This window comes from Pyxicephalus adspersus, chromosome 12 (assembly GCF_032062135.1).
Source record: "Pyxicephalus adspersus chromosome 12, UCB_Pads_2.0, whole genome shotgun sequence".
NCBI classification, from domain to species: Eukaryota; Metazoa; Chordata; class Amphibia; order Anura; family Pyxicephalidae; genus Pyxicephalus; species Pyxicephalus adspersus.
Window position 1 is genome coordinate 17,030,610 of NC_092869.1, and position 12,964 is coordinate 17,043,573.

At 40.9% G+C, this 12,964-nt stretch overlaps 1 protein-coding gene across 1 annotated transcript in view; it reads right to left on the reverse strand.

The window, feature by feature from the left end:
• The window catches only part of PALS1 (protein associated with LIN7 1, MAGUK p55 family member), a 107,692-nt gene that overhangs the window by 18,000 nt on the left and 76,728 nt on the right, over positions 1–12,964 (reverse strand). Inside the window, exons 10-12 of the mRNA XM_072428767.1 lie at positions 12,353–12,424; positions 12,093–12,260; positions 10,941–11,143 (exon numbers count right to left, since the gene is read on the reverse strand). Of these exons, the coding sequence (XP_072284868.1) occupies positions 10,941–11,143; positions 12,093–12,260; positions 12,353–12,424 (443 nt within the window). The remainder of the gene's footprint in view (positions 1–10,940; positions 11,144–12,092; positions 12,261–12,352; positions 12,425–12,964) is intronic.

A 12,964-nucleotide genomic window follows, 5' to 3' on the forward strand; every position in this document is an offset into this window, starting at 1 on the left:
TAACCCTTTCACAGAAAGAGTAAGGAGTTTTATGTACCCCTGAACTCATTCCCCAGGATGGGGCGGCAGAGATCTGGGAGTCCAGTGCTTCAGGACTCTCTAGCGGAGTAGCGACAGGTGCTCTGCACCCACGTGTGTATCATAGATCACTGAATCTATGATATAGACCAAATCTAAAGTGGTTGGTATTCGGATAGCCAAAGGGGGCAGATTTTTGATGGTAAAGGGCACCATATACACCCGAATCTTTACACTGGTTATGACATAGTTACTTAATACTAGTCAGGTCTCTTATTTAGGCTCCTCTCTGGACATGGTGGACAAGTTTTCAGAGGGCACTCCAATCTTGCAATTGACCCTACAAAGGAGGTCTCCAGAGGCGCCTCTCAACTGCCATTTTCCACACTAAGAAAGGTGAAATCAGTTTTTCAAACGCATGAGTTAGTAGACATGGAGGTCCTTAACCCCACTACAGACGACTACACATACTATTCCACTGTTCACAAAACCAATTCCATAATAGACTTTTTCCTAATCAAACACCAATCCATACTGTTAGTCTCTTCATCTACTATAGGAGTGACAACAATTTCCGATCATGCACCTGTATCTCTTACAGTAAACCCTACACATTTTACTTCCAAATCCTATTCCTGGAAGCCTAATTAACAATTTCTACAGAAGCCATTCACTATCACATCCTTTGAGATGGAGTGCAGTTCGTACTTTGCAATCAGTGCAGTAGCCAACCCTCTTACCCTTTGGGAATCCCACAAATGTTTTTTGAGAGGTCTATTTTTTTCAACAAGACCATTAAGCGTGATCGCTAAAAGCAGCAGGAGGCTCTTTTCAGAGAACTCCACAGCTTGGAAACCACCCAAAAACACACACAAACATCAGATATAAAGAAAAAGCTTTTAAACAATAGAGAACAGATCATGGCAAGGAGTCAATTTAAGGTGAAACAACAGTTCACTAAATGTAAAGGATATTATTATAAACATGAAAACAGATGTTGCCATGCCCTAGCAACAGCTTCAGGAGAAAAAAAGATCTCAAACATACATACCTAGCATAGTCACGACCACAGGAAAACAAGTGCATGGTTCTACGGCAATAGGGTTGTTTCATGCCTTTTCTTCCTTGGTATATAATCTCAGTGATATAAATAATTAATCCACTCAGCTGCTCTTATTGAGTATCATCTAAAGACTTCAGGGCTGCCAACTAGACACAAGGACCACAACAACCAAATAAAGAGTCCTATTACCACTGAAGAATTACAAAAAGCGATCTCCAAATCAACATCAGGGAAAGTACCAGGCCCAGATAAAGGTGATTCATTATTATAATGAATTTTTTCCCATTCAAACCCACACTGTTGAGGCATACAATGCCATTACAGAAGGTAACACCTTTCCTGCTGACTCATTGGGGGCTCATGTAACCGCTAAAACCTAACAAGGATCCCAATTCTTGTTCAAGCTATTGCCCAAAACGTTTATTAAATTGTGATATAAAATGTTTTGCAAGTATCCAAGCACACCATCCAGGTCTGCTTGTAGATATTAGACATCCTGTACAGACCTAATTCCATTACATAGTTTGGGGTCATATGCCAACACAGAGATGGTACTTTTATTCCCAAACTCATGTCATTTAAAAACAGTAAAACAGTTAAACAGTAAAGGTCCCAACACTGAACCCTGGGGTACATTACTAATCACTACTCCCTGGATGCGGTCTTTACGCCAGTTCTCTATCCATATACAGATTGGCTTTTCTAAACCTATTGACCCTAACTTACATATTTACTGTCTGTGGGGTACTGTGTCAAATGATTTAGTAAATTTGTTTAACAACTTCGGTCTTTCTTGAATCCATACTGAGTATCACTTATAACATTATTTTCTAGCAGAAACTCCTCCATGTGGATCTTTATCAAACTCTCTAGGACCTTTCCAACTAAGGACGTTAAACTTATCAGTCTGTAGTTAGTTGGTAATGATTTTGCTCCCTTTTTGAAGATAGGAACCACACTGGCTTTACGCCAATTTATTGGTACCATGTCAGTAATTAAAGTGTCTCTAAAAATTAAAAACAATGGCTGTGAAATAACTCAGCTGTTTAAGGACATGTGGATCTAATCAAGGAGGTCCTGGTGCTTTGTCAATCTTAATTTTTCACAACTGTTTCTCAATCATATCAATTGTGAGCCATTCTGAACCGTTTAAGACATTGCTATTATGAATTTGGACTTGAGCTCTGCCATTTTCCTTCATATATAGAGCTAAAAAAAAGTGTTTAGTGAACCCTCCTTTTTTTATCCCCAGGTACCAACACAAGACATCCTTTAAGGGGCCTAGGTGCCCTGATCTGATCTTTTTGCTAATAATATATTTAAAAAACTTGGGGGTTTGCCTTACTTTCCTTTGCAATGTGTCTTTCATTTTAAAGTTTATTTTATCATCTTTTGGTATATTCTTTATAGTTTTAAAATGATGAAGGTGTTCCTTCATTTTTTTATTTTTAGAATGCCCTTTTCTTATTCCTTATGGCTTTTTTAATATTTGCTATTCCTTATAGGGTTTAATTCTAGCCTAGAATATATTTTTCAGTGTGTTTGTGTAGAACAGACCTGAAACATTCCCATTTCTGTTCTGTGTTCTTAATGGCAATATTCTCTCCCAGTCGAAGTCACAGAGAACCGGCCTTAATAATGGAATATTTGCTCTCTTAAAATTGAATGTTTTTATCTTTCCTGTTTTTGCTTCCTATTTACAGCTTACAATAAATGAAATCATATTATGGTCACTGCTACCCAGATTCTCTTTTTTACGCACATTGGTAAAAAGCTCTGCATTGTTAGAAACAACTAGTTCCAGCAGAGTATCATTTCCAATTGGGGCTTCTATAAACTGTACCATAAAATGATCTTGTATTAAATTCATAAACTGCCTCCCTTTTTCAGTACTTGTAGAAAGAATTACTCCAGTTAATGTCACGGTAGTTAAAATCTCCCATTATTATACCATTATCAGTGTTCTCCCCAGAAATTTTTTTCAGCCGGGTGGTAAAAAAGGGGGTGTGGCAAAACACGGCAAATGTAGTGCTCCCAGTTGTTTATGCCATGGGTATCCAGTAACCTCTTATTGTTTCAGTGTTCTACCTTCTCCCAATTATTTGTTACAACTTTGTAATGCCTGCCCGTTAGTGTATCTAATTTTTCTATTCTATGTATTTTAAGATTTAAAATTTTTAAAATTTAAAGTTTTAAGAGTATAATCCTTTGTAGTAGTGTAATAGTATTATGAAAGTGGTGTAACAAGTTAGGCTTAGCTCATATTAGCAGCAAAAAACATTTACCCCTTCTGGGTGACTTCTGGCAACTGCTAGGTACCTAGGATTGGTAACAGGCCATAAGTGCTGGGCATCTAGGATTGGTAACCGGCGGTAAGTTCTAGGCATCTAGGATTGGTAACAGGCGGTAAGTTCTAGGCACCTAGGATTGGTAACAGGCAGTAAATTCTAGGCACCTAGGATTGGTAACAGGCGGTAGGTGCTAGGCACCTAGGATTGGTAACAGGCGCTAAGTGCTGGGCACCTAGGAATGGTAACAGGCGGTAAGTCCTGGGCATCTAGGACTGGTAACAGGCGGTAAGTGCTAGGCACCTGGGATTGGTAACAGGCGGTAAGTGCTGGGCTTTTTCAGAGCTAGAAGTTTTTTAAGCAGTAGTGGTTCCTGGCATGAGGAATGAGCAAATGTAACCTTACTGCCGATGTGAATTCAGCCTAACGTCAGATGTGCTCCTGTGTCTGTATTTAGTTAAAGTAAACCTCTGTGAAAGCATTTTTTTTTTCACTTGATTCTTTTACAAAATTGGCCCAGCAGGCCCATGCTGGCTCAGCTTCCACCTTCTCTCTAATGCTCACTTGTACGTCCAATGCTGCCTTGCACTGCGCATGCATTAGATTGAACACTTTTTTTTTACATTATAAGAAATCCTCTGAAGGTGCATGCACACAAGGAGCAGTGCAGAGCTCAGGATATGTGACGCAAATATCCCAGGAGACTGCGGATTTCCCCTTCGGTCTTTACCGAAATGGAAGTGAAGACTGAAGGGGAGAGGTCCTCTCCACAAAAGTGTAAAAACAAAAAACGCACAATATAATGTTAAAAATGTGGGGATGCTTTAATAGCATCATGCATGTGATATCAGATGGGAACAAGACAGACAGTGATCCCCTCTCATCACTTTCCATATTCTATATAAAAACACTGTCTGTGAAGTTTATCCGCAGTGTGTAATGTCATCGGCAGCGCAGTGTGATAGCAATGTGAGTGTAAAAGCTGCTTGTCATATTCTGCAGCCTAACAACTCGCTGTGTTCAAACCTTCAGATCTCCTAAACCGTTCGTTGTATTAACTTGAAATTATTAAGGTACACGTAGAGGCATAGGAAACTGAAACTGTAGGTGCAAGTGGGGGACACTTGTGGCTAAACCTTTTAAAATGTAATTACTATGGCGTTATGAGAACATAAATCTCTACCTAGCAAAATGTGCGGCCTGCTTTGTTACACATATCTGTCTGCATCTTACCTCAAACCCCAATTTCTCCAGAAGTAAGAGGTGCAGGGAAACAAAAATATAGGAGGAAATGGGAGACACGGGTGGCGATCACCTTTCATCACCATGGCATCATTACATTAAAAAAAAATACTGTCCATCAAAATGCTCTTCCTTGTTACACATGACTGTAACCTTCCTGTACCTCAACCTCAATAACATTTAGTGTGCAGAGTTCATTTTCTAATTATGCCATAGTGATGAAGTTTTAGGGGATGTTAGTCACAGATGTTCCCCACTTGTACCTATATTTTTGGTTTCTTACAAATCTTCCCATTCCCCAAAGTTCAGAATGTTAGATAAGTGGTCAGGAATGTGTAACAGGGCAGGGAGGCCTAATTTGATGGGCAGAGTGTTTTATGTTCTAATGATGCTGTAGTAATGAGATTGTAAGGGGAGAATGTGCCCACCACTTGCACCTATATTTTCAGTTTTGTACCCCCACCTCAGAGAAATTGGTGTACAAAGAAGATAAGCAGACAGTAGTTTTATAGGTACAGATTTGTGACAGGTCAAGATATGTTTAGGGGCCCCACCCCAATGCTTCTTGGTATGTTAGTGGCTCCGGGGTCCCCAATTTGCACTTTCAATTTAGGACGCCTAGTTGTACTTTCCTCAGCAACCCCAAAGTTCAATTTTCATAACTTTTTACATTTGTGACTCCGATATCTTGAAATTCTTTAAAGCTGGGGGGCTGAAATTATAATAAATAGTATCTATGAGGGTCCCCTGTACACCCTGAAAATTACAGGTCATTGTGACATACATATTAGGAGATATGGAAGTTTGTACACAGAGCTGTGAGGATGCAGAAAGACATGCAGAGCTAGAGGTGGATACATTTCCCAGGCAGAGCTCGTGCTATGAGATGGGGGCGGGGCTGCCTGTGTCTCCTTCACATGAAGGCTAAGCTGTGTGCTCACCTCTCATCGGCAGCAGCAATCCTCTGAACGGATGGCACAGAGCACAGAGTAGATAAGAGCACAGTCCTGATAATAATAGAATCCCATATGACAACAAATTGTCTACACCTTCCTGCATTGCCTTCCCCACCCCAACTAGATGGGCTGATCTCCCACCTGTTAGGGGTAGCAGTAGCATCTAGGGTTGCCACCACTAGGTCTTCCACCTTCACAACTTCACATAGCTTTGCAAATTTGTTACTGTGCTCTTTTAGCAATATGTGTCTTAGATTTCTGCTGGGGGATAGGTGTATTTGTGCCCCCCAGTGTCTAAACATGTACTCATAAAAGACTAATGCGAAAAACAAGACCACAAAGACAAAAAAAAAATATTAACACCACTGATATCTCTAATCATAATCTGGGTTTGAAGGTCATTTGATCCTTTTAAGGGATCTGAAGTAATCAGACATGGTCTCTGACTGAGATGTCTCAGAGATGTGCTCTTCAGTCTCGCACGGAGTGAGTCAAAGTTTCCACTGCTGATAGCTCAAAAGTCACCATGGCTGTAGACAAATAAGAAATAGAATTTTCTGGAGTAGGTAGGTTTCTTGCGACCTCTGTTATAAGGGGCCATGAACAACCTTGCACTGCAAGCAATGCCAGTCCTGTTACAGTGGGATACAGTGTACAGGAGAATCTATAAAAAAAAGTAAAATCTGTATCAAGTAAAAAATTCTTGGAAACAGTGGAACTATATAGGAGGCACATATGATCCTGAGCAACAAACAGACATTCTGGGAGTAGGATGGGGTTATACCACCATTTTATTTTTACAGTGTCCGTTCCTCTGCTAGATGGCAGAAAAAACCCAGAGGTTTAAGATTTAGGTGCTTCAAAATTTAAAATTGTACTTTTAGTTTACATACTTTTATTCTCTTTATCTCACTATACTGGCCATCAAAATGTTTTTGTTGTGCCTTTTTTGCAGCATTACAGGTTAAATAGGTTTTGAATATATTTAAAGAACTTTTGCTTTTCTTATTCCAGCATGAGGGTTAACTATCTGTGCTCCTTTGTCTGTTGCATAGCATACTAAATATCAGACATGCTGATTTTATATATTTATTTTTATACACACCCACACAAATTAATCCACAGGCTGGCACTCTGGTACAAAATGTGCACTGACCCAGCCCCACCTCCGATTATACTCACAAGTAGAACACATGCAAAGAGTAGAAGCCAGAGAGCAGTGCCCCAGGCGGCCAATTCCACTGTAAATGTGTATGTATCTGTATAACCTAAAATATTTAAATAATGTATTATTTAAAGGGTTTTAAAGGGATGCTAGTTGATGCTTGATTTTAGCCAATAGATTGTGTTCAAATTCCAAAGCCTTTAAACCCCACCAGTTGCATATTCCCAACTTTGGCCCTTCCAGTCATCCTACTTAAATATTACATGAGTTTCATACCCATCTATGCAGTTTATATGCTGTCCAGGAATCCCTTTTCCCTGACTCAGAACTTTCGACTTAAAATTCCTTTTCCACTTAAACTTTCCTCACTACTTGACGACCTTACCAGTAAACATGGGGCCCCAATCACTCTTTTTTCAGGAAGGCTTAAGCCCCATTAAAGGCCTAGGCCAGATGGCTGCTCTGCTATTTACTATAGGAAATTCTGATATCCTTGCTCCTTACTTGGTAAGATTTTTTAGTGTCATTACATGGTAAAATCTTGGCTCTGATACCCTCACATCTGGTATCGGCATGGTCCCGAAACCTAATAGGGACCAAACCTTTCACTTATGACCAAAGTAAAATTTCACCATTGAATCTCGACATTAAACAGTCAAAATTCTGGCGACTAGGCTGAATACTGGGATCTCCTCAGTTAGACAAAAACCATCACCTATGTCTACATCACCTGATCTAAATTGCCCCATCCCAGCTATGTTGCAACACCCCTTTTTTTATTTTAAAAAAAGGGTGCATCACTGCGGCGATCAAGACTTAATAAGACTGCAGAGCCTCCCGGGGTACCTACGTCATGCATCCAGGAAAGCTCTGGCTGCTTCTTCTGCACCTGCTCTGATCTCGGGCATGGACAGAAGGGGCATTTTCCTCCTAGGGGAAGGCGATGCCGATCCCACGCATGCGCAGCGAGATTGGCTCCCCCCCCCCCCATCACAGCGGCTACGTCACTGTAGGTGTGAGACGAAGAAAGAAGACCAAAGAAGAAGACAGAAGTGAAGACTGAAGATGGTGGCGCCCGGCACTTCCTCTGTGCTGAGATGAAGAGGAATTCGAAGACAATGTGGGACCAGATTATGGGAGGAACCAGCGCCATCGCAGGACCCATAGGATTATAGGTATGTGTGATTTTTTTTTTGTTTTAAGTTTGGTTCTGCTTTAAATAGGTCCAGTCTTATATACCAGCTCAGGAGTATTTGAACAATATGTTAAGGAAGAATGCCAACTTAAACCTATTTCCAGAGGCATCCGACAAGAATGCCCACTTCTTTCCCTATTGTTAGCCCTAGCTATGGAACCCCTCGTTCTAATGATAAAAGAGAATGTCATGGGACCAGAAGTGGGGGATATCACCACAAAATTAGCCTTTATGCTGATGATGTGAGCCTTTTTCTTACTAATCCAATTGTTTCGCTTCCTAACCTTTCCCAAATCTTGTCCACTTTCTCGATTTTATCTGTAAACTACAATAAATCTAGGGCCCTCGATAGATCATTTCCCTGAAGCACTAACCTCAGACTTTTCCCTATAAATGGGAACATGATAAATTACCCTACCTTGGGAAAGCTTCTCTGGAGTCATGGAAAAGATATCAGATTTCTTGACTCGGTAGAATTGCAGCCTTGAATATGACTATAGAGTAGCCCAAATAGCTCCTATAACTTCATATCACACAAGTTCCCGGCTTTGCCCCCTTCCAGATGAAATAGAAAAATGAGTGTAGGGGCATATGACAGCCTAAATTCTTAGTATGTAACTGTGCAAACATCAAGTCTTTGTGATTCCTAAAACTGTTTTTCTTTTAGTGAGAAGCTGTGATGGCAGAGGTACAAGCAAGTTTCACGTCGTTACGGGCCGTCATGAAGTTTTTGTTTCTCCAGCAAAAGTCAGCAAAGGACATTCACACTGAGATGTCACAAACACTGGAGGAGAAGTGTCTTTCCTACAGCACTGTCAAAACCTGAATATCTTGTTTCAAGACTGGGTATTTCACCGTTGAAGATGAGCCCCGCAGTGTGCACCCCCCAACCTCAACTGACTCGGCAACCTGCGATGCTGTCCATGAGCTGATTATTGAGGACCGACGAATATCCACAAAAAAATAGCCCAGAAGCTTTACATCTCAGGGGAGCGTGTTGGGTTTGTTATCACCACTATCCTAGACATGCGCAAGCTTTCAGCGACGTGGGTGCCAAATTGTTTGAACAGTGATCAGAAGAAAGAAAGAGTTGAAGCATCCAAAGCCATTTTGGCCCATTTTGAAGCTGCACAGGACTTTTTGGATAGGTTAGTGACTGAGGATGAAACCTGGCTCCACATCTTTGATCCTGAAACCAAGGAACAGTCAAAGGAATGGCACCACAGCAGGTCCCCACGCCCGAAGAATTTCCGAACCCAGAAATTGGCCAAAAAAGGAATGGCGTCGGTTTTCTGAGACAAAGACAGTATTCTGTTGGTGGACTACATACCTCAGGGCTCTAGTATCACCGGACAGTATTATGCTAACCTCCTGGACAAGCTGAAGGAGGCAATTAAGTTGAAACGCCGTAAAAAGTTGACCAAAGGGATCCTTTTTTTGCAGGACAATGCACCTGCTCACACGTTCAATGTTGTGGCTGCCAAACTGAACACCCTGGGTTTTCAATTGGTCCACCATCCCCCCTACTCACCTGACCTGGCCTCTTCGGGCTATTATCTGTTCCCGACTTTGAAGAAACACCTGTAGGGGCAATGTTTTGAGGACATTTCAGACGTCAAAGATGCTGCTGAGAGCTGGATTGTGGCCCAACCAAAGGACTTTTATTAGAATGGTCTAGAAAAGCTGCAACTATGCTGTACCAAGTGCATCAGTCTCGGGGGAATATGTTGAATAAATGTGTTATTTCATAACTCTGGCTCTCTTCTTTCTGGGCAAAGCCGGGAACTTCTCAGCACCCCCTCGTACACCCGTCAGTTAGTCTACAAGTGTACTATACTTATAGATACACTCTTGTGGATACCCCACAATTAAAGAAAAACATCTCCAGCCTCATTATGCAATGCTCTCAAAGTGTGGGATGATAAGTTTCTATAAAGGTCCTTTATGTGCTGGTATCTACCTGCCACCAGCAAAGTTTAAACCATGAACATCTCATCTATGCTTTAGACAATGTGGAGCTGTAGGCTCCTTCTATTTGGTGGCTTTGCCCTGCATTAAACGCTTCTGGATAGGGGGGGAAGTAAGTATTCATAAAGATCCTTTGAGGAGTTGAAACCTCAGGTTTGTATCAAGCCAAACTTTTAAACTATGTATTTACAACAGTGAAACAAACATTAGCAAATGCCTTGTTCTCTAGCAAACCACCGATAGTACAAGTGAAGAGGAAGGTTACATGGTATTTCACTAATGACTCATGGCTGCCAAGCTTAAGGATTCATTAGAGGTATAGAAACCTCTATACCTGTGGATGTCTGGTCACCGTGGATTACTAATTGATGGCTAAGTAACTTCAATGAGGACCTAATCATAATATGATGTCCCTGCCTATCTCCCCCGCAAAGGTATACTTACCTTCTTTGAAACTACTGAAAGCAGAGCCTTTGAGGAAAGGAACTCATTCCCACAATATAACCCCTGTGCTGTGGGGTAATATGGAGGCCCTCCATTTAAAAAGGGGGGGTCCAGATTCCAAATAAGCTCCCCACCCACATACCCCCACAACACAGGTATTAAATTGTGAGGATAAGGCCCTCTCCCCAACAATGGCCTTTGTCACTACTGGAGCAGGTCTGGGGGGGGGGGGCTGTTTTTTGCCCAAGAGGAAGGGAATTACATTTTTTTGGTCGCCTTCCTTTAGTACGCCAGAATTCAGGAGAACTTTTATGGATAGGAGAAGGGGTACATATGCTTACTGTCCAACTTTCTATCCAGGAAGGTCCCAAGCCTTTCAAAGGGTCTGTTTTCACTTACTAGTAGGCAGCCACACTTTTTTCTTGATAAAAATATGTTTGCAAACACCTGCCAAATGCAAGAATTTTTGCTTTAAACCTCCCCTGAATGCCTAGCTATTGACATTAGGCACCCAGTCATGTCAAATACTGCATTTGTTTGGTTTGAAGAACCAAAATGTGTATGATTTAAGTAGTTTTCACTTTGTATAGAAGCCACTTACCTGCGTACTAAGGCTCAAAAGGCAGATTTTTCCAGAATTAATAACTTGTCTCACCGAATCAACACTGGTGCCATAAAGATTTTTCTCAAGTTCCCCATACTCAATAAATTTGCCAGCCATTATGTCAGCTTCAAATGTTTGTCTCGAAACAAAATGATAATCACGACTTGCTACTTCATTATCTCTCCGACTTCGAGAAGTATCTACAAAAATACAGTACAGAATAGAGATGTTCAAGTAAACTATAAAGTCAATTAAGGACAGATCACAGTTCAATCAACAAAGCTGAAAAATGTCATAAAACATAGTCAGATTTATTTTATAGAAATTTTATGGGAAAGAATAACTTATCTCACAAAGTTTAGAGGCCGAGCTGTTCATTAAAGAGGAACTAAACTAAAAACTGCCAAAAAAACCAAAAAAAAAAATAAAAACTTACCTTTAATCCCGCAGGGCAGTCCGATGCCTCGGGGGGTGTCTTGCATCTGGTCCCACGTCATCCCGGAGCCGGGGCTTCGTCTCTTCTTTCAGGTTCTTCATCCTACGTCACCCGACCCAGGCGTGAGATTGGGTGACATAGGATGAAAAATAAATTTGCTGATCTCACTGCGCATGCAAGATCAGCAAATTTTCCACACGAAAAGATGCTTGGGCATGTGCAGAAGGAGTACCCAAGAGCCTCACGGGATGTGTGATGTAGGTATCCCGGGAGGCTTTGTGCTTCCATTCATTGAATTAGGGGGTGGTGCTCCACCCTTTTTTTTTTTTTTTAAAAAAGGGTGTTGCACCTAAAAAAAAAAAAGAAAAGAATTTTTACCTTACATAAAAGGGTTGTCTCCCCATTTATGTAAAGTGAAAATTCTGAGTTTAGGTACGCTTTAGGTCAACCAACAGTTCATAAATGTTCAACTCCACATGTTTAGGCAGCTCGAACTGCACTGGTTACAGAATTGCTCCTTAAAAGGTTGTCCTGAACCTGAAAAGACAAAGTGAAATTATCTTTTGATATGCAAACTTGTTCTGTCAGTGACTTCGGGAGACTAGCAATTTCAGAAGGAATTTCTCTCAGAATGGGATTCTCCTTGTCAAACCTAGCTCAATGGTCACACACACACCAATCCCGTCCATTAAAGATGACAAGAATATACATACGAGGTACAGCAGTGGCAAAACGATCAGCCTCATTGTGCAACAACTGCAACCGCAGCTCATTCTGCCCACAATTTTGTGGTCCTATAAGAACTATGGGTCGCTTTCTGTTTGCTGGTTGGTGGTAAAGGGACATTTCTTCATATGTTAAGATTTCCTCATTATCATAATCTAAATGGAAAAAAGAGTTCTTAGAACAAATTAAAAATAACATTCTTTTATTGTACGTTAAACCAAATACTATCAAATACGTTTAGGCTTACCATCATTTTTATTGGCATTGTATAGTATTTTTTTTCTCTTTTTCTTGTTTTTCTTTGCACACCATAATTTCCCTAAAAGAAGAAGAATATGTTTTAAAAGCCCATGAAACAAGGAAAAGAAACAAAAAAAGACATGGGTAACTCTGAAGGAACAAACACAGGAAGGAACAGATTCTAACCTTCTGCATGCTATCCAAAAGCTTCTAAAGTAACAACTTAAGAGTTTTCCAACCATTTAAACTCCTTGTCATAGAACATATTTGAGAAAAAATCTTTTGTTTTGTTTTTTTGTAGATGCTAGCATTTTGAATACCACCAACCTTTCTTCATGTCCAATGGATTCCAGTGAAAAGATCTATATCTACATTTAACCTCCCAACCGCTAACCCCGTACTTTTCCGTGCAAAAAATTTTTGGAACTATCGATAACCCCGTACTTTTTCGTCTATATTAAAATCTCACTTACCTGGTCCCGCTGTGCTCATCCAGCGTCGGGTCCGTGTTCCAGCGTCGGGTCCGTGTTCCAGAATTGTCCTCCAGCGTCGGGTGTCCTCTCCTTAGAAGAAAAAGCCGGCCGGCTTCCTCTTCTAAGCCGGCCGGCTTCCTCTTCTA